Consider the following 25,371-nt stretch of genomic DNA (forward strand, 5'->3'; position numbering starts at 1 on the left):
GGTGGTCTTAACGACCATATCATCCACGTAGATTTCCATATTCCGACCTATCTGATGACGGAATACTTTGTCCATTAGTCATTGGTTCGTTGCACCTGCATTCTTTAGACCAAATGGCATTACTCTATAACAAAAATTTTCATGTTCAGTTATAAATGCTGTTTTGCTTTGGTCTTCTGGATGCATGAGGATCTGGTTGTAGCCAGAATATGCATCCATGAAGCTTAAGCTTTAGAAACATGATACACTATCTACGAGCTTATCAATGCATGGTAAGGGGTAGGCATCTTTAGGACATGCTTTATTCAGATCTGTAAAGTCGACGCACATGCGCCATTTACCTAAATTTTTCCTTACTATTACCACATTTGACAGCCATGTGGTGAAGCGGATCTCTTTGATGAAGTCAGCACTGAGGAGTTTACTGGTTTCTTCTAGAGCTGCCTTTGACTTTTCTGCTCCGAGATTCCTCTTCTTTTGAGCTATAGGTCGGATTGTCCTGTTAGTGGCGAGCTGGTGGCAAATTACGTTAGGGTCTATGCTGGGCATGTCTGTCGGGGTCCAGGCGGACAGGTCGGCGTTGGCTTGTAACACTTTTATGAGTTCTGATCTTTCTTGTCCTTGGAGTGCTTGGCCGATGTATGTGACTTGCTCTGGTTTTGACGTCAGTGGAACTTTCTGGAGCTCGTTTGCAGGTTGAGGTCTTTCTTGAGTGTCCCCTCTAGGGTCCAGCTCTGCTAGGGGCAGTACCTCGTTTGTGCCGTGAATTGCTTTGACCTCTTGTTGAAATTCCTGTTTTGCAACCGACCTCTTTAGACTTGCATTGTAGCATTGCCGAGCTTGTTGGCGGTCTGAATGGAGTGTAGCTGTAACGCCCTACCACACTAAGTTTTACGCTTAAGTCGTAAAACAGAGGTGGTGTGGTATTACGACCTCTAAGTAAAATAAGTACATATAATAGCAGAAGAATTATAATATGCTAGGAGCCTTGAAGAATAGAGGAAACAAAAATCGCGAAATAAAAGCGCAACGCTCAATGAACGAGTTAACCTGCGTGCTAAGAAAACCATAACTATTAAACACAAGATAACAGAAGTGGGAATAGAGTGCCAAAGATACAAAATACCAAGCTCCTAACTCAGCCTGCGAAGTCAAGACTGGCCGGAGAATATTTACACATATATACATACATACCCAAAACCCAAAAGTACATATACACAATCCTGTCTCTCCATAAACCTCTAAGAGGATCAAAAGAATAAGTCATGCGGAGAGAAAGCTAAGTACATATATATACATCATAACATAACAAAATATCCCAGTAACCACTCCGCCTCAAGAGTCCAGACGCCTAACGAGATGCCTTTCGACCTGCATCTGAAAAATAACAACATAGTATGGAATGAGAACCGGAGGTTCTCAGTATGGTAAAGGTGCCGCACACATAATATATAAGGTCCTGGGAATGCCAGAGGCAATCCTAGAACGCCGACACTCAGATTATAGAGCTTAAAGTATTAAATAGAAGCCATAAAAGGTGGTTTACTAAGGATATTTAAACCTAACTTAACTTAACCTTAAATCTAAATCCCATTCTGCCATTCCTCCTTACCTCCAACTCCATCATGCATTTTCACAGACAAGTAAACAAACAAAGGCAAGCACAAGAAGGTTACAAGTACTGCAAATAACAAATATACATTCAACATGGCAAGTACATTTAGGCACACCCAGTTAATACACAAGCAAGTAATTCAAGTAATATGCATATGATGTATGCCTGTCCTATGGCTGATGAGGCTCATCTGTCGGTTATCCAGCCAACCCGACAAGTCTAAATTGTACTTAGACTGTCCCCCGACGTGCATCCCCAAGAGTCTATGCATAGTTTTTCTCAAATAATCAATAATACTCAATGGGGGTAACATTCCCGGGAATTTATATAGTGCCCGGTCACACACTTACGTCGTAGGGTCAACAGAGTATCGAGTTTTCAACCTGGTATACGTGGTGGCAAGCCACGGCACTTAATCCAGGGAATCTCGTATCTCAGATTATTCAAATTCATAAGCCATATAAATAAATCAATTATAATTCATCAACATCCACATCATTCTCAATCGCATCTCATTCATCATTATACGTCAATCATATTCGATCCTTATCCTTCATTATCACACCTCCCATTCCGTCCATCAATAGTTCCAATTCAAAACATAATTCATTCTTTTCTAAATGAATCAAACTTAAAACATGCTCATTTTCTTAATAACTCTAAATCAAACCATATACCCTTTGAATCTAAATCTTTTTAGATAATCATATAAACAAAATCTCTAATTTTTATGAAATTTCGGCAGCATCTTCTCTAAAACTCGGACTTTGCCACCCTTTTCGGGTCCAAACCTGCTTTCTTTTCAATTCAACATACCCTTCCTCATCATCATAACAGTCACCACAATGAATCTACTTCAGATTAACAATTATATTCATACAATATTCAAATCCAACAACCGAAATTCAACTAAGGATCATAGTTCACTAATCCTAGGCTTCTAACACAAAATATCTCAAATCAATAATTCACCAAATCATTAGCACTAAAACAACCATGTTCATCAACAAAATACTAAACTTTAAACATACACCTGCATTCCAACTTATCCTATGGCCGTCTAGCCTAAGTTTTCACAGAACATTATATATTAAATGCAAGAAACATAAACCATACCTTAGCCGATTTCCACGTAACGACCAAAGCTATTTATTCAAAACCAAGACAGCCCCTCAAAACTCAACTAATCCGCTTCCTCCAAGTTCCAGTATTCACAATTTCAAGCTCCAATTATTTATTCACAACCTAATACACATTCATAACACATATATATATAATTTAATACTCAAAGCTCAAATTCAATGAAAATAAAATAGAATTATCGTATCCTCACCTTACCCAAGCTTCACATAAGCAAGAGTGAACGTTTCTCTCGAGCTAATTGGATCCTAAAACATCAGAAATCAAAGAAATTCAATATTCCCACTTAAAATTCGAAAATTGGGGGAAGATGAAGCTGAGAGTGATTAAACAAGTTACCAATGAAATTGTTCCGGTAGAAACGTAGAGCTCGACGCGGTGAACGCGTGGCCGCAAACGGTGCGGCGATCGGAGCTCGAACGGAGGAGTTACGGGATTTTGAAAAGTGGCGTAAGGGTTACGGGAAATAAATCGTTTCTCTTCTCCCTGGAAGCTGAAGGCTTCGTTGCTGCAATAATGAGGAAGAAGACAAAGCTGGGTTCATTTAATAGGGCTGGTCCGGTTGGACCGACAGCCCGATTCGGGTCCGGTTCAACCGGTTCGGCCTGTTTGGTCCAATTTTGGACCGTTTTCTTCGAAATTGGTGTCAAAATTCTCGTTTCGATGAGCTCTATCCTAATTTAATATAATATTCATATTTCTAATCTTTCTTATTAAAAAAATTAATTTATTGACTAATTATTTACTAATTTAACCGGGGTTTACAGTAGCTACATTGCTGTCCTGTGCCTGAAATTCAACACATAGATGAAAAGTGGATACTACTACCTTGAACATGTTTAGGGCAGGTCTTTCGAGAATAATATTGTAAGGACTGGGGCAATCAATTATCAGATATTGTATATCAATGGTTCGTGATAATGAGTCCTTTCTCCAGATGAAGGTTGCATGAGTTTTTCAGATAATTTCATTTTTAGAAAAGTAGAGTAAAAAATGACATATGTACTACTACCTGGGTCCAAAAGGACTTTTCTTACCGATAGCTCGCCTGTTTGGATAGAGATTACCACTGGATCGTCTAAGTTCGGAGCGGCCGAGCATATATCTACCTGACTGAAAGTGATTTTTAGATCGGGCGCATATTTGTTGCTTTGTGGTGCTGTTCCTTCGATTGCCAGTATTGCGCGGTAGCTTCATTTTCGCGCCGAGGTTGTTTCGCCTCCCCGGGCGAATCCTTTGGATATGCAGTTTATAATGCCTTTTGGTGGAGTGTTGTTTGACCATTTATTGTCTTCCTTGTTTCCCAGAGTTTGATGGCGTTCTTCTCGGTCCCTGCTGCTTTCTTTGTGTTTTCTTCCTTCGATGTATTTATCTAGGAGGCCTTACCGAGCCAATCTCTCTAACAGATCTTTAGCTATCACGCACTCGTCAGTTGTATGTTCGTACTTCTGATGGAAGGCACAGTGTTTGCTTTTGTCAACAAATCGCTAGTCTTGATAGCTTTCTACTCTTGCTGGAGGTTTTATGATTTTAGCGTTGAGTATTTCTTTAATTATCTTCTCCCTCTTTGTGTTGAATCTGGTGTAATTGTCAAATTTTGGGGTGAGCTTGAAGGGCTTTCTGGAGTCTTTGTTATTCACCGACCTTGTCATTATGTCTTCCTCTCTCCTAGGTTGTTTTCTTTCTATTCTTTCGGCTTCAAGGAGCTCTTCAATCTCCATCTGTCTGGCCGCCCTTTCTCGGAATTCTTCTAACGTCTTCGGCTTAGTAACCGCGATTGTCTCTCTGAACTTTCGGGGTCGGAGACCGGCCTTAAGGGCATGTAGGTGGACAGCAGGGTCCAAATCTGGTATCTCCATGGTTGCCTCTGCAAATCTGGTCATGTAGTCTTTCAAGCTTTCTTGTGGACTTTGGCGGATGGTGCCAAAGTAATCTGATCCGTGTACATATATTTGTGCTGCCGCGAAGTAGTCGATGATGGACTTCGCCAGCTCTTCAAATGAAGAGATTGAACCTGGAGGTAATTTTGAAAACCAAAGTAATGCAGCTCCATCAAGGAAAGTAGGGAAATCCCTGCAAAGAAAAGGCTCATTGTTAGGGCCGTTAAAAAACATCATGGATTGAAATTTCTTAATATGAGCCCGGGGTCACCAATCCCCTTATATGGCTCGAGCGAGGAAGGTAGTGTGAAATTCTTTGGCATCTGGTAATTGGTGATTTCTTCGGAGAACGGGTTGTCTAAGGTTAGCTTCTCCTTTGGCGGGTTGATGCTTAGTAGGTCTGCATTGCCTTTGACTGGGCCTTTCGAATCATTCTCCTCATGTTTACTGGCGCTGTTTTGGGTGGACACTTCACCAAGTCTTCTGACTTCTGCTTGTAGCTCAGCCATCTGGGCCATGAGTTCGGCCTGAGTGAGTTGGTGAACTCCGTTATCGGCCATGTTGAAATGTTGAGAAATCCTGCGTAAAAGAAAAACACAACGTGTAATATAGAAGAAATAGCGGGGGTTAGATTAGCTCTCGGACTTCACGGTGGGCGCCAAATGTTCCGTTCTGGGTGAGCCGAGGTACGGAAATTTTTGAACAGTTGCTCGGTTCTTAAGCCGAGCTATATGTCATCCGGGAGCAGCGTTGCAAATGAACCTCGACACTCTGAAACACGGCGGCGGGAGCACCTGCAAAAAAAATTCCGACACTCAAGTAAGTATGTGAGTTATAAGAGATAATAGTAATAAACTGGAGTGAATTTTGTGACCTGTGTATATGAGTTGCTCGACTTGTTTTTATAGACGAGTGGGGGGTTATCCCTCTTGTGTTTGTTCCGATATTCGTGGTGAGTGCCGTTGTGAGTAACGGGTTGAAGATGATATTTGACTTGTGCGTAATTGTGATCAAGTTTTATCTGAGATTTGCCAAGAGTTCCGAGATATTTGGTTGGTTATAGTGAATGAATAGTTGACGAGCTTTTAGGGGTACACGTCAGCTCCCAATCAAATATTAGAGATCCTGAAAAGTAAATGCAAAATAAAAAGATAGAACAAAGTATGATTATTGATCACGTAGAGAAGAATAGAGTTTTAGAAATTAACCGTTTATTTAATGTGAATAATGACAATATTAAAGATTTAGATTTATTAATTGCGAACTGATTTTTTTAAATTTTACGATTATTAGATTTAATTTGCTTTGATTTAATTTAACACAAATATAATTATTTGATCGATATTATTATTAAAAACAATCGTGAAAATATTCGAGTGATCATTATATTTATTAAACTTAACTATTAAATGTTCTAGAGTGATCAACATATACAATTTCGATATAACAATACTTAAAAAAAAAACGTTTTCCCCCCTCTAAATAAGCCTTTCAAAATGCATACAAATTCAAAATATTATTGTCCAAAGGATCACCTAAACATAGTAATGTCCTAATAAAAACATATGAAATACGTTGAGCGAATAAATTTTGTTTTATTTGAGTGTTACATATTTATATGGTAGCATATATGTATGCTCCGAGCAAGAATTACATGACATTAAACTGTTCATGTGTTAACATGGTGGAGTAGTTGTTGCTCGAAGAATCCTTCACAAGAGAACTAACCCAAGACACATCTAGTTCATCAATAGCATCCTCCGCCAGCTCCGGAGTCGTAACAAGATTAGCAGTGCTTCGAAAGGCGAATGAATTTGACTTGTGCATTTTGTTCAACTCATCTCTGCGAATGGACCAATCTAATTTTCCATCAGGGGAACCCCAACCAAACAAGGTAGACGGCGACGATTCCATGCCTATGGAGTTTTTCGAAGGAGAAGGAATCTCGCTCGGACTCCGCAAAGAGACGCCACCACCGGAAAGATCCAGGCCGTATGCCGCCGGCGATCCAATGACTTTTGAAGGTGAAGGAGAATAGTTGGAAGGACTTCCCCAAATATTAGTCGGAGAGGGAACCGGAGAACCGAAAGATGGACTCGTAGGCAACGAGTTTCTCCAGGTGGAAGAATTGGGAGATAATGCTGATGAAACCATCTCTTCCATCATAAGCTTTTGCATCAGTCGCCGGCTTTCAAGGCCGATCGACTGGATGTCAAGATTAACATCTCTAGCGCTGAGGGCTAGGTTTAGCCTGCTTTTGGGAAGCTTAGCTTGAGGAGTTTGCCATACCGGTGAAGATCCAGATCCACCACCATCTGGTGACGATAAGGATGAACAAAGGTCCAATGAATTAGCGCCACTTGGCGAATAAGACGTGGGAGAAGGCAATGCAGAGCCAGAACAAGCATACAGAGGACGTAATTCTTCTGGCTTGTGCGCGAAGAAACACACTCTTCTAGTACATGCCATCTCGTCCTTGCACAGCCTTGTTCTGTATTGAGCTGGGTGAAGCCAGCACTCGAAGATTCCATGCGCGTATTCGCATGAATCTCCTTTGCTGCAGCTCCCTTTCCGGAACTCCGGACAGGGAACGCAGCTGTACTGGTATTTCCTCGGGTCGCGCCTCTTGGCATTCTCGCCAGGATGCGCGAAAGGACACTCTGTCCAATCGTGTGAATACGCCCTCGAACATGGTTTCACTTTGAAGGTATACATTCTAAACTCGTCCGTGCTATATATACCGTTCTTTATGTCCGGTAGCGAGTGGTCCACCGGAAACTCTTTATACCGAGGAGACACCGGAAACTCTGCCGTACCAGCAGCTACCTTGCCTCTCTCGTTCAAGCTTGATGATATTCCAATCGATGTTGCCTCCTTCTTATATACATTGTTCGCCCCTTCTAGAACCGATTGTACGGCCTTCTTTCTTGTGTTGTAGATGGAGGGCATGGAGACAGCCAAGTCATAGCACCGGTTGCCTCTGGCATCCACGGCGTTAGGATTCGCTGAAGAATCAAGCAACAACTTAATAATTTGGGCGGAGGCTGGGGAGGCTCCGTCCACGGCGCAGTGGAGCGCCGTGGCTGAATCCGAGCCGCAAGATTTGTTGACATCAGCTTTGCCTGTTTTGAGAATGTAAGACAAGACATTCTTGCTGCCAAACGTTGCAGCAATCATAAGAGGGGTTCTCTCTTCATATCCAACTTCCTTTGTTCCAATTCTCCTACCATACCATAATCCAATCTCACCAACGTTATGGCCCTCTTTCTCAATAGCTTCCTTGAACGCTGTTACATCATCTGAGGCTGAAAATTCAAGCAATGCAGAGATTCTGTGGTGCAACCCTTCTTGACAAGTCTTATTATTTATCTTGGATTCCATTGTGTGTCTGATTTTCTTGACAGAATCTGTAAGAAAATCAGAGCTGATAGAACAGGCTTGCTTCAATGTGACATGAAAGAAAGGGACAGGATTTTCTGAATTTTAAAGCGTATGAGACTTTGTTATTAGATTCTGATCCAGTACAACAAAAAAAAACCAATTAAGAAAGAGAGATGTTTGTAGCCGTTTTGTGAATTGTGAAATGTAATTTGGCAACTCACGACGATGATTTGCAACAAGCCAACGAGTATTTGTTTTGTAATTTTCATGATAAATGTTTCAACGTTCTAACGAGAAAATTCTAAAAATAAACATACACCGAAGAACTGTTGCAAAACCAACCTGTTCCTAGTTATGTTGTTATGTTTGACAGTGAAAAAGATAGAGCATACTGTTGTTTCACAGTACGATTTTGGTTATTTCCTGCATAGTAACAATGTGCTCTCCCATGCATGGTCCCAACATAAAAAAGCTGGAATTTTTTAAAAATAAATAAATAAATAAATAACATTTGGCACTGGTCAGATATACTCTTGTTTTTATTTTTCATGTTTTAACATAGGGGTTAGGACTTAGGAGATAAACCAAACAATTTTTAACCTAAAGTCGTATTAACGCGTGTAGATAATAACCAAAGAGAGCTACCCTATATTGACTTTTGAGTACTTTTAGTTTTTATAATGTATAACATATAATATTCAACTATATTAAATATACACTAAAATACTTGCTAATATAAAATATATATTAAAATATAAAATATATATAAAATAAATTAAATTATATATATTTATACATAAAAAAATAATTAATTTTAATAATTAATTTTATTATATAAGTAATATTTTTATGTGATATTATATAATTTTATGAATCATTTATGTTATTTATCTATTAAATAAATGTGACTTTAAAATTTTTTTTATCATACTACATATATATATTAAAATTAGTTATTAATATAAAATATATATTAAAATATAAAATATATATTAAAAAGAATTTAAATACATATATAAATATATAATAATTAATTTTAATAAATAAATAATATTTTTAAATAAAATTATAATAAAATTCACAAAATCATATCTCATTTAAATGACGACATTTAAATTATCATAGTATTCTATATCATCATTGTATTCTTGTTATTGTCGTTGTCGTTGTTGTCGTTGTCGTCATATTTTTTTTTTTGGAAAAAACTAAGAAGTAAATATTTTTAACAAAAGAAATATAAAAAGTTAGTTAGTGTTGCTTCAATTACAAGATAAACATTAAAAAATTATATTTACATGATTGAAATAAACGAATAATTTATATGATTGAAATAAATGGATTCTAATATTATTCAATTGCAACTTTTATAAAAAAAATTATATTTTGGTCTTCTTTTATTTCTATATAATTCTTTGGGATTACAGGGATTACATAAGTAGTAATGGAGTAATATTAAAAATCATTTATTTTAATTATGTATTTCTATAGAAAAGGTAAAAAAAAATACTTTTAGTATTCACTGTCGGCATATATTAAGAAAAAATGGCATAACAATGAAATTTTTTTAATTCTATTGGAATATAGTGGAAGAAGACATGTTTCAAATTTAAAAAAAAAAATTTGTTGGAAATAAAATTTTAAAAATTTTTAATCACACTAATATCTGTCTAGTGTCAAAAGTCTCAGATGTGAGTCATATGATTTAGATAAGGCCTATCAATTTGTCTTCTATTGTCTACAAAATTATTTCGAAGATGCCGGTCTACAAATTTCAAAAGCATATGAATAAGGTAATTAGTCCTACTCAGAGTGCATTCTTGAAAGATAGACTTATTTCTGATAACATTCTTATAGCACACAAATGTATGCACCACCTTAAACAAAAAAAGCAAGACTTGAAATACAAAATGACACTTAAGCTCGATATGACTACAACCTGACATGGTGGAGTGATATTTTTTTTATTTATTATGGAGAAGTTAGAATTTGAATCGAGATTCATAGACTTTATTCGTGAATTGATGATAACCGTTTTTTTACTTTGTTGTTGTGAAAGGTCAATTCTATGGTTTTTCTAAACAAAATAGAGACATCAGTTAAGGTGACCTTGGCCTCTATCCCCCTTTTCTTTTTTTATTATGTGCAGAAGAATTTTCTTTCTTGCTACACAAATCAAAGCAAAACAGTCTCATTTAAAAAATTTAAATAAATAGAAGATGTCCAACCATAAATTACTTGCTGTTCGTTGATGATTCCATTCTATTCGATAAAGTCTCGAAAAATAGTTGTGTCTCTTCTAAAATTATTGGAATCTTATGAGAGTTTCAGTAGGTAAAAGGTTAATCTTAATAAACCAGACTTATTTTTTAGTATAATAACACTCAAGTGCCGATTAAAACCTTTCTAATAGTCTAGTTGAATATTTCTCACATAGGCACCCAGGATAAATATTTATGTCTACTTTTTCTTACAATTGCTCTAAGAAAACCACATTCAACTCAATCAAAGATAAGGTTCTCAAAAGGGCACAAAGATGAAAAACGTGCTTATTATCTAATAAAAAAAAGTACTACGAACAGTTGGTGAAGCCATACCAATATACACCTTGTCATGTTTTAAACTTTCAGATAGCTTACTAAAGAAAATTTATAATATTCTAACCCAGTTCTGATGGGGTAATAAGGTTTTGAAAAGCAAATGGTGTGGATTAGTTGGGATAAGGTGACTAAACCTAAAAAAAAGCGAGCTTTGTTTCAAATATCCCAAGACTTAAAATCTTACTTTTTTAGATAAATAGTGTTAGAAAATCATGACTCAATCTAATTCTTTTTTTAGAATACTTAAAGGTAAATACTTTAGATTTAATTATATCCTTACAGTAGAAAGAAGAAACTTACCTTATTGGGGTTGACAAAATATTCTTGAAGGGAGGCGAGTTGTAGAAAAAGACATTAGTTAAAAAGTAAGTTCTGATAATATCCGAATTTTCAGTGAACCATAGCTCCCTCCTTCTTACCCCTTCACTGTTCCACCATCTGCGGCACTGCTATTAGATAGTTACCTTCTGTTATAGGTGAAAGACCTGTTTTTATCAAATAAATAGTGGAATCAAGCACTAATCTCAAATCTAATTTTTTTCTCAGGAAATTGCTCAGTGAATCCTCTTGATAATCCCATAAAAAGGTGAAGACACAATTCAATGGGTGATGAACAGAGCAAAAATATATGATGTTGCACCAAAGTACAAGATTGCTTACCAATTTTATCATACTTCCATTGAATTCTGTCTGAACTTCATGCAACAAAGCCAGTTTGGAGCCATTTATGAAAGTTGAAAATTCTTCACAAGATTTTGTTCTTTGTATGAAAAATCCTCCATAGTAAACTTCTTGTTCTGCTTCTCATCCACGAGCAATTTTCATCCACTATGACAACTTGTCTAATCTGTAACTTAACACCAGAATCACTCAGGTACTGTCTTTTTTTTTTTTTTGTGGAGATGTTAATCTAGTGTAGAAGAAGAGTCCTTTGGCTAATCTCATTTCAGACCCTAGATGTTCCTTGTTTTTCAAGTAGTGGAGGGATTTAGTGTTACAAAATAGGTTTCATGGAAAAAAGCTCTCATAGATCTCAACTGATTTTGATTATAGCTTAGAATATATAGAAGGGAAGGTGTCGGTGAATATTCGAGCATGTCCAGGAGTCTTTAAAAATGTGCTAACAACATCGTTTAACTTAAACTAGAAATTATCTATTTTGTCTTATTCATAATGCCCTAAAATTTCTTTTTCTATTTGCTTTTGCATTTCTTTTTTACAATTTCACTTGTCGTGAATATTTGAGTATCTTTTTTTTACTTCTCTTACCCTAACTTTTGAACATTGTATTTATTTTTTATTGAATAAAATATTCCTATTGTATTTAAAAAAAATTATCTCAATTAAAATATAGATTAAAATTTTACTCATACAATATAATATGTTAAAAGAAAACATCTAGCATGTCGATATTAATTCAACTAAATAATTTTAAAATGAATCAATAATTAAAAAGAAATGAACATGAAAAAATATTTTAAATTAAAAACATCCAAAATTCAAATGGAAACAATAATTTAAAAATAAAATAAAATAAAATAAATTTAAAATTTATAATTTAAGATTTAGGGAATAAAATTTTGGATTAAAGGTGGACAGCCGAGAATAGCACTAGATGACTAGTGATGATGAGTGAAATTATGATGTTGATTGGACAAAAAATAAAAATAGATAAAAAAATAAAAAATAAAAAAGATTAAATGAATTTGCTTAGCCGTGGTCCAATCATTAATTATTGATTGAAATTGACCTTTTGTTTTTGAATGATATAGACAAATAAATAAAAAAATACTGTGAAATTAGATTAAAATAAATTTAATTATTTTGTTAGTATTTATAATTTTATTAAATTTATAATTAAATTTTATAATTTTTTAATTAAATTTTTATATTGCTGTTTTTAATTTTGTAATTAAATTCTTATGAGTATAACAAATATTAGAGTTAATAAAATATATTTTTGTAAATTAAAAGTAATCATAATTAAGAATTTAATTAAATTTTTTATTATATATTTTTTAGAAGTAATATTATGTTAATTTTAATATTTTTATAAAAAAAATTAATTATAAAATTAAAAATAATATAAAATTTTAATTAAAAAATATATAAAAATTTAATTACAAATTTAATAAAATGATCAAGAACAACAAAATAATTCATCCACTAAAAAAATTCTTTAAGACATAGTAGCTAATACCTTGAGGGGAGCTTGCCCCTCTTATAGCAGGTTCATATCCCTTTTTATAACAGGAGATATTATCTCCTAAGATTTGAATTTTTTAAATTTTGAATTTTATTTTAGAGGGTAAAGTATAATTTATCATCATTTATCTTTTAAGATTAATCTTTATATACAAGTGTTTTACGCTTACAAATTTTACAAGTTTGAAGAAAATGAAACCCACTAAACTCGTAGTTTATGTTACGTGCCTCTATAACAGACTTTTAAATCAATTCAAATCAATCAACACGCAAATATATAACTTCCATTTTTTCAAAAGATTTCGTTTCTTTTTTCGAATTTCTTGCCAAATTTGTTGGATCTCCTTCTTGCTTTATTTTTTTTCGATTTTTATGGTTTCTGAAATCAAACTTTGAAATTGTTTTGAAAATAATGAAACTTCAGAAATACACCCAAACGATTACAGAAATACCTCCAAACGATTACAGAAATATCCTAAACGATTACAGAAAAGATTACAGAAATACACCCAAACGGTTACAGAAATACACCTAAAATATTACAGAAATACACCCAAAGGATTTAACTAATACACCTAAAATATGGGGGAGACAGTATATTTCTTCTTAAAATCTTTTAATGTTTTGCTGGTTAAGGATGAGGCACATGGCAGAGACAATCTAGAAAAAAACTTAGAAGAACAGTAAAATAGTACCTTGAATAATGTTTTTTCGTTTTTTCTGGTGATTTTTTATGGAGATTTGTATCTTTTCTTCTTGATTTCTTCTACTCTTCGCGGTTTGCGTTTTGATTGAGGAAGAAGAGGAAGAGTGCGAATCTTGACGGTTGCGTTTTTTAGAAGAACAGTAAAATAGTACCTTGAATAATGTTTTTTCGTTTTTTCTGGTGATTTTTTATGGAGATTTGTATCTTTTTCTTGATTTCTTCTACTCTTCGCGGTTTGCGTTTTGAAGGAGTGGTGCGCGTGTTTGGTGCGCGTGTTTTTTTCTTGGACTTGGACCAACTTATATAGCTTGTAAATAAAAAAAACTTGTATGTGTAGCAGACCTCTTTATTTTATAAGTAGAAATAAAAAAATATAAAAAAATATTCAATAATAAGAAATCTTACTTTATCTTTTAAAATAAAAATCTAAAATTTAGAGGATCTAAATTCTATCTCGTATCTAAATTCTTTTTTGTAGCCTCTACATCGGCAATTTAATATTATCGAGATCTTTTTTGGTGCTAACAAAGTCTCATTTAAATTAAAAATATAATTATAATTTATGTGATCAAATTAGAATAATAATTAAATAATTATTTTATAAAGATTAAAATACTTATTAATTTGTGGCTCTATAAATCCAACACGAAGCAGGTGACAAATTAGTCATAATAAATTTATCAATTATATCTAATAATATTTTTTGACAATTTGATAATACAAAATATATTATTTTTACTAATCAAAATTAGAAAAGAACAAAGTATATCTATATTTTTTTAATTTTTTAGCTTGGTTAATTATCCTTTAAAATATGGTATATTTATCAAACTCTATTTTCTTACTATATTATAATAAACTAATGACTCCATAAACTAACTCATTTCTTTATTTTCGTAAAATTTTATTTAATTTAATAATTATACTTATAGCATTCAAACTCATTATTCAAATGTAATATATTATTTTTATTAATTAATAATTAATTTTATAAGTACTTAAAATCATATTCAATAACCATTTAATTAACATACTAATAAGATACTAGATAGTCAAACCAATAAATAATGTGTTAATTAATATGATAGTCACATGCAATTATAATAAATTTAATTATTGTAATCATACTAATGTGTTAATATATTATTTTTATTAATTAATAATTAATTTTATAAGTATTTAAAATTATATTCAATAACCATTCAATTAGCATACTAATGAAGACACTAGATATTCAAACCAATAAATAATATGTTAATTAATATGATAGTCACATGCAATTATAATAAATTTAATTATCTCTCCCAATATTGTAACCATACTATTTATTTTCATCTCTTTCTCAACTGAAGCTTTTCAATATTGTGTAGTATCAGTACAAGAGACACGCTGAATAGTGGCGATTTTTTTAGGAATTTGCAGCGATTTTTAACCGCTGCGAAACGAAATTCCAGCGGGTCCACAAGCGTCGCCTATTAAGGGGTGGAGATTTGATTTTGCGGCAGTTTTGAAAAACCGCTGGCACAACTGCTGCAAATTAAATAATTGATTTTGCGGCAGTTGCAAAACCGCCGCTATTTTGGCCATTGGATTTAAAAAAATCTGCAGCAGTTTTAAAACCGCCACAAATTTGAGTGGGTTTTTGTTTATAAATAAAGCTTCAGGAAGCTAATTGATTATATAATGAGTTAACATTCAACTGACTGAAACAAAAGTGACACTCAAAAAACATAATTATCTCTATCATGAAAATATTCATGTCAGTAGCACACTTTAATGCATCAACGAGCCCTATGAAATAGCCGCAATATAAGTTCATAAAATTCTTCCTGAATGTACAAGAGGAGATCATATCACACACTATAAGACTAAGAGGACAATGCATTTAAAATGAGCAATTTCACTGTTCATTAATAAGGAACAAAAAGTAAGCTCTACACATTTAAATTTCATTGGCTAGCATAAAGAGGAGAAGATGCCATGGCACAAAAAATAAGTTATGAGGATCTCTTTTCCTCCCCTTCCGTGTATCATTTGACATTCTTTTCTTAGCCCCCTGTAAAAACAAATATTAAAATAAAACAAAAAAAGGAGAGAGAACCCTATGAGATCCCTTATGCCATGGGCAAGAGAAGAATATATTAAGAATCTTGAATGTCCAAATCTGCATGAACAAAGTTAAAAAAGAGCATATCTCACTAATTTAATATATTTGCACCAACATAAATCTTCACTTTTTCCGTAATGCCATGTTATGATCTATCATGGATTCCTGTGGCAAGCCTTTTGGTTACTTAATGAATTTTCAAACAAGTGAATCGATAAGAAAGTGGTACTAACATACTGTCTTGAAAAAATCTCACTGACTACCAAATAGTAGTCAAATAGAAAAGTAAGTACTGAGATAAACACCAACTAAGTCTTTGAAGCATCTGCTTCCTCACTTTTTTTTACTCTCCTACTTCTTACATTCTTAATACTAAATTTTACCAATAAAAAATAGGTGCCTTTCATTCCTTGCGTCTCTTGGCTTTCTTCCTGAAGTTATAATAGATACACAATCATATGTATACTCAATCCTCAATTAAAGATAGGGATGAACTTTCACACTTTCCTTATTTGGAAGATGGAGTTTTCTTTTATGTTTTTCTTAAAAAAAAGATTAAAAAAAAACATTAAGCAATTCTTTCATGGATTTGGTTGAAGTGACAAGAAACTTTAAGGCCTTATTAAATAGGATGAAAGTAAATAAAGTTTAATAAACAAACCTCCTAAATATACCACCAAGGATGAAATGGCAAATGACACCATGGCAAAAAAATAAACTTGTTTCGTCCAATAACTATGTGGAATTACTAAAAGCAATTCAATTAGACAAACCTGGGAAGAAGAAAAGCTACCACAGGGAGGCCAGGTATGAGTAACACTAAATAAATATGGATGAGAAAGTATTAACTCGGATAGAAGCAGATTCGATGGCAATATGGAACACCTGCACAACCAAACCAGCACCAAACTTTACAAAGTTATGGCAGTTATATAAACAGACCATGATCATCCATGAAATGTTGCAGTTGATATCAAAGGTCTTTTATCACAAGTATGAGCTTACCCTGTATCACCTTCAAGCATATTAAGAGAATACTGTAAGGTAAACACCAACACCCTTGAGTGTTGCTTGCTTTGTAGTTCAAAATAACCTATAGATAGATACCAGTAGCCAAACAAATATAAGCTGGATTAAATAATATCATATAAGAATCAATGGAGAAACATGACTTTAATTATGAGTTACCATCAGGAAAAATATGCGAAATTCTTTTGCAGACTCTTGTATCTCTTTTGCCAAAACTATCATCCTAACAAAAAAGATAATGAGAGGAAATTTTCAAACCTATAACAAATCATATCCAACTAAAAAGGTTCTGTGAGTGTAATAAACCTTGAAAGATGTCATGTACTGAGCATAAAGCTCGTACAAGTAGTCCAAAACATAGCTATGATCGAACTCAACTTCACTTATAAGTTTCTTGAGAAAAATCTTCAAGTAAGGAGCATAAAAATCACCCTGTATTTGGCTAAAAATTCACATTTCAAAGCAATAACATGATATGATACGAATATGAACGAGACTGGAGAAATTACAGGAGTGGAAAGGCAATGGTCCCAGATGAACTTCTGAACTGACTCTGTAATTGAGCCTCCACCACACGCCCTGAAATGCAAATTTTCAATTTCAACTTCAACATTTAATTCACGTAACATAACACAGTAAATGATAGTATTGAAGGAAGGAAGAAGGGACCTGGCATGTGAGAAAATGCAACACATCAATCTTCTGGGCCTTCCACTTTTTGAGATGTGGTTCTGAGCTTCAGAACACACAACACAACAACATTACAACACTGCACACAGAGCATGTTTGTCTTTAGTTTTCTGCTTCATGTCAGGATACCCACCACTCATTTGCTCTTATGCCTACTCATTTCAATCTTCCAATGTTTCTTCCTTTCTGTTCTCTCTGATTCTGCTCTGAAAAAAAAAAACAACTTTGGCAGATCAAAACTCATCTGGGTCATGTAAAGTTTGAGCCTTTTTTAAGGAACTTAAAAAGAAAAAAGGGATAATAAAAAATAGAATCTGGTGGAGCTAATAACCTGTACTCAGTTGATGATGAGTTTAGAATTGGACAATTCAAATTGGACAATTATTTCTTATAGAATGCAGGAATATATTTTCAGCAAGGAAACAACTAATGAACCATTTATCTTGAGGTCAACAACTAAGGAAGAAGCAGAGTTACCAGTGAATCTGTTCCGGTTTCGGCGACGGTTGTAACTGGTGGCGGCGTGTTTGACGGCGACCTCCTCTCCCCTTTCGGCTCCTCCCAGCGGCGGCGCTATCAATGGCAGCAGCAAAAAACCCTAATGGCAACTGGAACAGGGTGCGACGGCGATGGCCTTGACCCCAATCGACGGCAGCCACGGCAGCAGAGCAGGACGGTGCGAGAACGGACCTCCTCCTTCTCCCCTGGGTTCATCGTCTTCTGCTTCTCCTTCACTCTTCGTCGTTCTTCTCCTTCGTGAGCGTGCGCTCTCCATCTCTTCGCGAACACACTCTCTCTCTTCGGCTTCAGTGGCAACGACGGCAAGCTTAGTGGTGGCGGCGGTGGCAAGACGCGACGGTGCAAACCCGCAATGAGGACGACGACGACGCTGGCTTCGCGGTGAGCTTATGTGGTCTCCCTATCTCTTCGCAGTTATTTCTCTTGCGGTTCTGGCTTTCCGACGGCATAGCAACGCGACGGTGGTAACAAACTCAGCAGCGCCGGCTCGGCTCCTTCCCCCCTTTCCTCTCCTTCTCTGTTTCTCCCTCTCTTCTCTTAACATTTCTTTCTTTCTTTTTTTTATTTGTTGAAGCTGCTGAGTGCTAAGTGTTGTATTTTTGGAGAGGAGAATTAAAATATTGCCAAAAGAAAATTAGGTTAGCAGCGGTTTTCTAATTTGTGGCAAAACCAAATCAAATAGCTGCTCTTTCTGCGTTCACTATTGAAACTGCTGGAAATCTGTTAAAATTTTAATCAATGCTTCAACAGCAAGGTTAACTAACAACAATTAATCAATTATTCAACAATGATTATTACAAAGAAAAAATTAATATCTAGAAAAACTGGAAGCCTGAAAAAAAGCAGATCTGGCGGAGATAATGGCTAGCAAGAGGCAAGACAGTGACCGACGGGATGGAAGTGTGGACAGAGCTGGCGCCGGCAGAAAGTGGTTGTGCGACAAAAATTGGCATTGGCACTGGTATCGATTTTCAAATATCAAACAGAGCTGGTTGCGCAACGGAAAGTGGCTGCGTAATAAACAGTGCTAGTTGACGTTGACTGGACAAAAATTACGACTGCGACGATAGCTGAACGGAAGTTGCGTTGAAAGCTCGAGGTCCAGTCGTCTAGGTGAGTGCTGCTTAGCGTTCTGCTTCTACCTGTTGTGGAGACTAGAAAGGAGAAGGATAATAGTTAGGAAATTTAGGGAGTTAGCGTAATAGGGTTCAGCAACCAAAATGCAATAGTTTTTGACACAATTCAAAAATTGGCCGGATCACAGTTCAATTCAATCAACTGGTTCGACAGTCCAACGCTGGTTTCTCAATTTAGTGATTTTAGCTTCTATTCAAACCGTATTTAACAATGCCAGCCATTTCGAATCGATTTTCAAAACCTTACTTTTAACCGTACTAACAAATACTTTAGCTAACCTACCTGCTAATAAAAATATTAGACGTACAAACACAAATATTTTATAACACGAGTAAAAGTGTTATTTGATATATATATTCATTTCTTTCCTTCCCATATCTACCCAAACAAACAAAGAAAATTGGTTCTTCTTTCTTTTAATTTTCCTTCCTTTTTTTTCATCCAAAATACTTATAAAATTTAAGATTCCATGCGGTTTTCTTCCTCTATTGTTTTTCTTTCCCGTTGTGAAACAAAGCCTAAAGAAATGGCCGGAGACATGGCCATTATTCCCATTAACAGCATTTTTTTTATAGTGGATGCCGCATTTGGCCTGTTTAGTAGAGATTTAAAAAAAATATATTTTAAAAATGAATAAAACAAAAGAACTCCACTAAGTGATGGTGTGTGATGAAATTGAAGTTGACTAGAGTTAGTGAGTTTATTATTAAGATCCCGAGGTTATAACTTGATATTGCAAAAGCCAAAGAGAAGAGACAATGTGGGGACCAAAGAACAACGCTTTCACTGGGAAAATGCTCTTTGTTGCATCGTCTTGTTTTCAACTTGATGTTATCCTAATAAGTAACAAGCCTTTGATTTTTTGCCATTGGAATTGGAATAACACCAACTTCTAGTACCAATTGTCATTTTTTTCTTTCTTTCATCCTTTTGGTTACATATGGGATTTGATTCGAATCAAGAACATTATATTAGCTAGGGTGAGAATACTCGAAAAAGAAAATTAAGTGCAGTGATTGGTAGACTGAAAAGATTAAACTATTAAAGATTAATTAATTAATGTTGGATTTATAATTTTTATTGTAGGATTTCTTGCAATATACATAATTATAGGACAATTGCATCCGAAATGTGTTTGAGATATGAAAAATTTTATTTTGAAATATGTGTATTAAAATTGTATTTGAGGCTATTTAACTTTAAAAGTTAGCTCATTAAATAAAAGATGTCTTACATTTATAAATTTTTAAAAAATTTTATTCTTAAAAGATGTAAGACTTGTAAGTTGTAATACTATCTATTTTGCGATATTATATAAGGCAACTACTCCCATGAATATGCCAAAAATATCTTCTTATAATGATCTTTGTTTAAAAAATATAACTTATTTATTTTGTAATACTTTAAATAAAGGTAACACTTTTACTTCAAATAAAATTATGCCCTACAATTTATTATTCAATGATCAAAATGATATATTTTCACATGATAACAATCATTAAATCTTTGTTGGAGTAATCACCATTATATAAATTGTCCCCAATCTTATATCAAATGCTAAGACTCTTAAATGATGATATTCATTTAAGACTCGTATATTATTACCGTTAAATTTCCATAATTACATATAATAATAATGATAATGATGATGTCTTAATGGAAGCATATGTTGTGGTGTTTTGCAAGATTTTAAGGATTAAAGTTTTTAGGACTAACAATTGGAAGTGAGTCAAACCAGCTCATGAGTCAACTCGAGCTCGATTCGTTAATAGCTCGATAAGTTAAGCTCGTGAGCTGGTGAGCTAAACTTGAGTTTGGAATTGAGCTCATAAATTAAATGAGTTGAGCTTGAGTTTAGATAAGCTCAGCTCATTAACTCGTGAGCTGGCTCGATTATATATATATATATATATATATATATATATATATATATATATATATATATATATATATATGCATTTAGTCTATACTTTTAATATTATATATATACATATGAAATAGTAATATATAATTATATATATTAATGATCTTAATTATTTAAGATTTTATATTTATTTATTACATATAATTTTGATGTAGGACATAAATAAAAAATTTATATTTATTGATAGATAAATAATATATAAAATTGTTCTTTTTAAATATTTTTTAAAATATATAAGTTATAATTTATTGATATAAAATTATAGATTTTGTACTTATGTTTCTATTATTTGAGCCAGCTCGTGAGCTTTCGGTGAGTCGAGCTTGAGTTTAAGAAATAGGCTCGATTGTTAATGAGTCGAGCCGTGAGCCAAGCTCAATTTTGGCGAGGCAAGTTTGAGCTTGGTCTAACTCGACTCAGCTCGGCTCACTTCCAGCCCTACTAACAATTCACAGGAGGCGGATTGTTTTAGGCAAATTTTTTTTTAAATACAAAAATACAGTATAAGGAGAGTGTATTATCACATGTTGACCATGCAAGCATTTTATAAGAGGCGAATTACTAGAAACAATATAAGAGAAGCGAATTCTTGTTCCATCAGAACGAGGTCCCCAAATTCCTGTTAAATACCATTTATAGATATTTTCAAATAAAATTCTATATTTTTTACCAATAATGAAATAAAAAATTCCGCATATCGAACACATTTTTATCGTGTTTGGTTTAAAAGCTTTTTTTCACCTTGTCTCTCTATCGATTCAATAATATTATATACAAAAAATTTTTTTATTTTTTATATATATCTTTGAACTTTTGTATTAAAAATAATTAATAAAAAATAAAAAATTTTATGTTTTATACTATAAAAAAATATACAACAGAAATATGTCTTATCAATTTGTGTTACCATTATTTTTCTTTCTTTTCCTATAATTTTGCAAGAATCTTAGCACCAAATTCAGCTAAAGTAAAGGTAAAAAGGGAAGGAAACTTGGGTGCGCTATGTGCCTATGTGATAGGGACACAACAATAATGACATAATAAAAACAAGAATAGAGGATATGGAATTTAAATCTTTTTACACTTTACTAACAATAATGATAATAATAATAATACAATAATATGCTGAATTATATTACTTATTTTTACAATTTTTTGAATCTGCAAAGTTTTGAGTGGATCATGGATCCTCAACTAGAAGTTGATGAATCACTTCATTTAACAACTGATCAAAAATATGAGACGCAAAATCAGCACTAATGCTTCCTAAATCACCATCTTGTTTATTATTATTCATCCATGCTAGTTCATCCTCCTTAGCTAGCATGCAAATTTCATCCCAATTTTTCACATGCTTCTCTTTTTTCTTTGATCCTTCTTCACATTTGTTGCTCTCAATTGCCGTAGATTTTCCCTCTTCAGCCATCAAATTTCCATCAGAACGCCAAAGAATTTTCTGATCATTCTCATCAAGCTCTGGTGACAATTTTCTTCTTGAATTCGAATTGGCTGCAAAAGGTCACAATCAATTATTTGAGAAAGAAATCAAATACTAGAACACAAAAGTTGAACTAAAGAGATTAAAATGAAACAAACCTGTTCCACAAGCTTCCCTCTTCTGAAAATCAAGAACAGAAACTGGGCTTGTATCTTCTGAAGGCTTGGATTCAAATTCACACTTTGAATTACTCCTCTTCCTCCCCCTTCTCCTCTTCATCCTCACACCATCATCCATAAGGATCCTAGGCTGTGACAGTTTCCTTGCTTCAGAATCAAAACACTTCTTGTTCTTGTTCTTCTTCCTACTCTTCTCATAGTAACAAGTGTTGGTAATCTCTTGAAGCTTTCCATTAGCAACACTTTTGCTACTCTTCACATTTTCTCTCTTCTTTTCCTTCAACTCTTCACCACCATAACCCATTTCCCTTTTCTTCCCAATGGACTTATCATTCTTCTTCTTCTCAAAGCTAAGAACAAAGAAGTTTTCATTTTCAAGTAAGAAGAAAGTTGGCACCTCCCTGAATGACAATGTCGATTTTACCCTCTTATGCAAACCATCCATTCTATTACACTCCCCTAAGCAATCCACCGAATTCATCGATTTGCTTCGCAAAAGCGATGAATTCGAAGGAATGTCCACCATTGAATCCAAACCCATCAACCTTGCAACTATTCCTGGAGTTGTGGTAGTAGTAGTAGTAGCTGTTGTTGTTGTTGTAGTACCAGAGGAACTAACACTACTAGTGGTGGCTTTAGCATGGTGCTTTTTGGCATTAAAGTTTTGATCTTTAGTAGTACCCAGAATTGAATTTGAATCAAAGTCTCTAATTTGATCTGATGGGTGTGTTGGGAGGCCACCAGAACAGAGAATCCTGCGGAGGATTGCATTGAAGCACCCTGAAGTGCCATTTTTGGAGTTGTTGCACATAGCTGCAGGTGGGTCAAATTTTGAGGAAGATGATGATGATGAATAAGAAGAGTTTGATGAGATCTTCATGTTTTTTGAATGATATAAGAATGATGAAAAAGAAGCAGATAAAGAGAAGAAAAAGAAAAAGAAGATTGTGTTAAAGGTGAATTTGGGGTGTGTCTTTTGTTTTAAGGAAACTCAAACTTCTATTCTCAGTTCAATGATAATAAAGGCATAGTATAGTTTAATAAATAAATAATAAATAAAGAAGAGACAATGAGACATTGCAAATGGGAATAGTCAAAAGTGAGATTTGAATTTTGCTAATAATGCATGATATCATAAAGAAAAGGGTGGCGGGCTTTGCATTTGAATGCAATGTAGACTGAGTCTAAAGGATAGAGGAAAGAAAATGGGGTTTGAAGTTTGATTTGATGGGGTCTTTTTCTTTTTGAACATGGACATGTAATAGTAGTAGTAGTAGTAGTATCAGTTTTCAGAGTTGAAGTTCAGTGGTTTGTCTCCACGCGCCTTGTAAAGTCATTTTTTGTGGTAAGTTTTGTCCTTTTGCTTCCTTGTTTTGTGCAAACAGGAGCACGCTCTCGGGGCGCGTTAAGGATCTTCCTTTGCAAGTATTTGTAGTGCTAGTGTGCTACTCTTAACTTCATCATATGTTAGAAAAGGAAAACAAGTCTACAACCACTTAACGGAAACACGTAAGTTAAGCCCCAAATGCCCATTCAGACCAGTTCCTTGTTTAAAATTTTTTGAAGGGTAAAGTATTAAATTGGTTCTTTATGTTTGGATATAATTTTGTTTTAATTTTTAAAGTTTAAAGTATCTTATTTAAATATAAAAAGTTTTATTTAGTTTTAATTTAGTTCTATCGTGAATTTAAAGTTAAATAATTAAAGAAATATCTTACAAAATAGCAGTACAAAAATAAGATCGATAATCTGGAGAATAAGTACAAACTCTAGAGGTACAAAATTAACCATGAATGTATCAATACATTTATTTATCTATTTTCTTATAATTTAAATAAAATATTTTCTATAAAACTAAGGAAAATGATAAATACATGTTTTGATGTATTCACGGTTGATTTTGTACCTCTAAAACTTGAACGTATTCTCCAAATTATCAACCTTGTCTTGTACTACTGTTATGTAGTATATTTCATTAATTATTTAACTTTGACCTCATGGTGAAACTACATTGATGTTAAATGAAACTTTTTTGGATTTAAATAGAACACTCTAAACCTTAAGGACTAAAACAAAATTACGCCCAAACGTAAGGGACCAATTTAATACTTTACCCTTTTTTGAAGGTAATCAATATAGGTTGGTCGAGTTATTCTTTAAATAAATATTGAAGGTTTAAATTTTGTTTTGTATATGTCGTCATTTATTGACTAGTAATAAATCTTTAAATAAAGTTCACATCTGCAATATATTATTTTTTAGCTTGTCAAATTAAAAAATACTATGAATAACTAAAAAAAAATTTAAAATTTCAATTGCACTGTAAATGTATATTTTGAGACTAAAAAAATTATATATTAGCCTTTGATTTTCTTTTCGTCGAATTACTCTTTACATTGTGACTTTGTGAGAGATCTGATACATCTCTTTTATATTGGATTAGAAGAAATAACGTGGTTTTAGTTCTAACGCTAAAAATTTGATAAAACGACATCGTTTAACTACGATGAAATAGCCAATTTTTGAAATTATTTTTTATGTAAGTGGCCAATCTCAAGTTAAAATAGTGAATTCGTGATAGTAATGTCTTTTATTATTGTATTTTATTATTTGTACACTAAAATTAACTACTAAAATCAGTTACTAATATATTTCTGTATAAATATATGTGTAGTTTAATTATTTTTAATATATATTTATATTATGATTCGAGTGAGTTTTGTGAAAAATAGATTAAGTGTAAAAAAATAGTTAAGATGAGAAATTTAGGGTAAGTATACTTGTGAGAAAAACACTTCTACTAATGACAAATAAGTAATATAAG

At 33.6% G+C, this 25,371-nt stretch overlaps 3 protein-coding genes and 1 long non-coding RNA gene across 10 annotated transcripts; all 4 read right to left on the reverse strand.

Moving 5' to 3' along the window:
• Positions 1-1,039: 1,039 nt before the first annotated feature.
• LOC130962983 (uncharacterized) lies at positions 1,040-3,257 on the reverse strand. Its single transcript, XR_009079798.1, has 4 exons — positions 3,095-3,257; positions 2,949-3,003; positions 2,732-2,860; positions 1,040-1,377 (listed from the first exon to the last, which is right to left on the reverse strand). It is a non-coding gene; the product is annotated as an uncharacterized LOC130962983 (long non-coding RNA).
• A 985-nt stretch (positions 3,258-4,242) lies between these two features.
• LOC130974316 (zinc finger CCCH domain-containing protein 66-like) lies at positions 4,243-8,016 on the reverse strand. Its single transcript, XM_057899140.1, has 3 exons — positions 6,290-8,016; positions 4,897-5,214; positions 4,243-4,828 (listed from the first exon to the last, which is right to left on the reverse strand). The coding sequence occupies exons 1-3, from the start codon at positions 8,014-8,016 to the stop codon at positions 4,243-4,245; spliced, it is 2,631 nt and encodes an 876-aa protein (XP_057755123.1).
• A 7,273-nt stretch (positions 8,017-15,289) lies between these two features.
• Positions 15,290-18,442, reverse strand: LOC130961460 (uncharacterized). 7 transcript variants are annotated; one of them, XM_057887407.1, is made up of 9 exons: positions 17,828-18,442; positions 17,330-17,556; positions 17,170-17,239; positions 16,967-17,092; positions 16,820-16,883; positions 16,637-16,724; positions 16,405-16,516; positions 15,724-15,796; positions 15,290-15,580 (listed from the first exon to the last, which is right to left on the reverse strand). In XM_057887407.1, the coding sequence occupies exons 2-8, from the start codon at positions 17,353-17,355 to the stop codon at positions 15,755-15,757; spliced, it is 528 nt and encodes a 175-aa protein (XP_057743390.1). In that variant the 5' UTR covers positions 17,356-17,556; positions 17,828-18,442; the 3' UTR covers positions 15,290-15,580; positions 15,724-15,754. The 7 variants fall into 7 exon arrangements, 6 of the variants coding, with proteins under 6 accessions (XP_057743390.1, XP_057743384.1, XP_057743366.1 ...); XM_057887401.1 differs by having other exon boundaries at positions 15,290-15,796; XM_057887393.1 differs by lacking the exon at positions 15,724-15,796 and having other exon boundaries at positions 15,293-15,580.
• Positions 18,443-21,992: 3,550 nt separating this feature from the next.
• On the reverse strand, positions 21,993-23,538 carry LOC130943427 (uncharacterized). Its single transcript, XM_057871301.1, has 2 exons — positions 22,527-23,538; positions 21,993-22,439 (listed from the first exon to the last, which is right to left on the reverse strand). Exons 1-2 carry the CDS (start codon positions 23,425-23,427, stop codon positions 22,111-22,113), a joined length of 1,230 nt encoding a protein of 409 aa, XP_057727284.1. The 5' UTR covers positions 23,428-23,538; the 3' UTR covers positions 21,993-22,110.
• Positions 23,539-25,371: the final 1,833 nt, after the last annotated feature.

This window comes from Arachis stenosperma, chromosome 1, assembly GCF_014773155.1.
Source record: "Arachis stenosperma cultivar V10309 chromosome 1, arast.V10309.gnm1.PFL2, whole genome shotgun sequence".
NCBI classification, from domain to species: domain Eukaryota; kingdom Viridiplantae; phylum Streptophyta; class Magnoliopsida; order Fabales; family Fabaceae; genus Arachis; species Arachis stenosperma.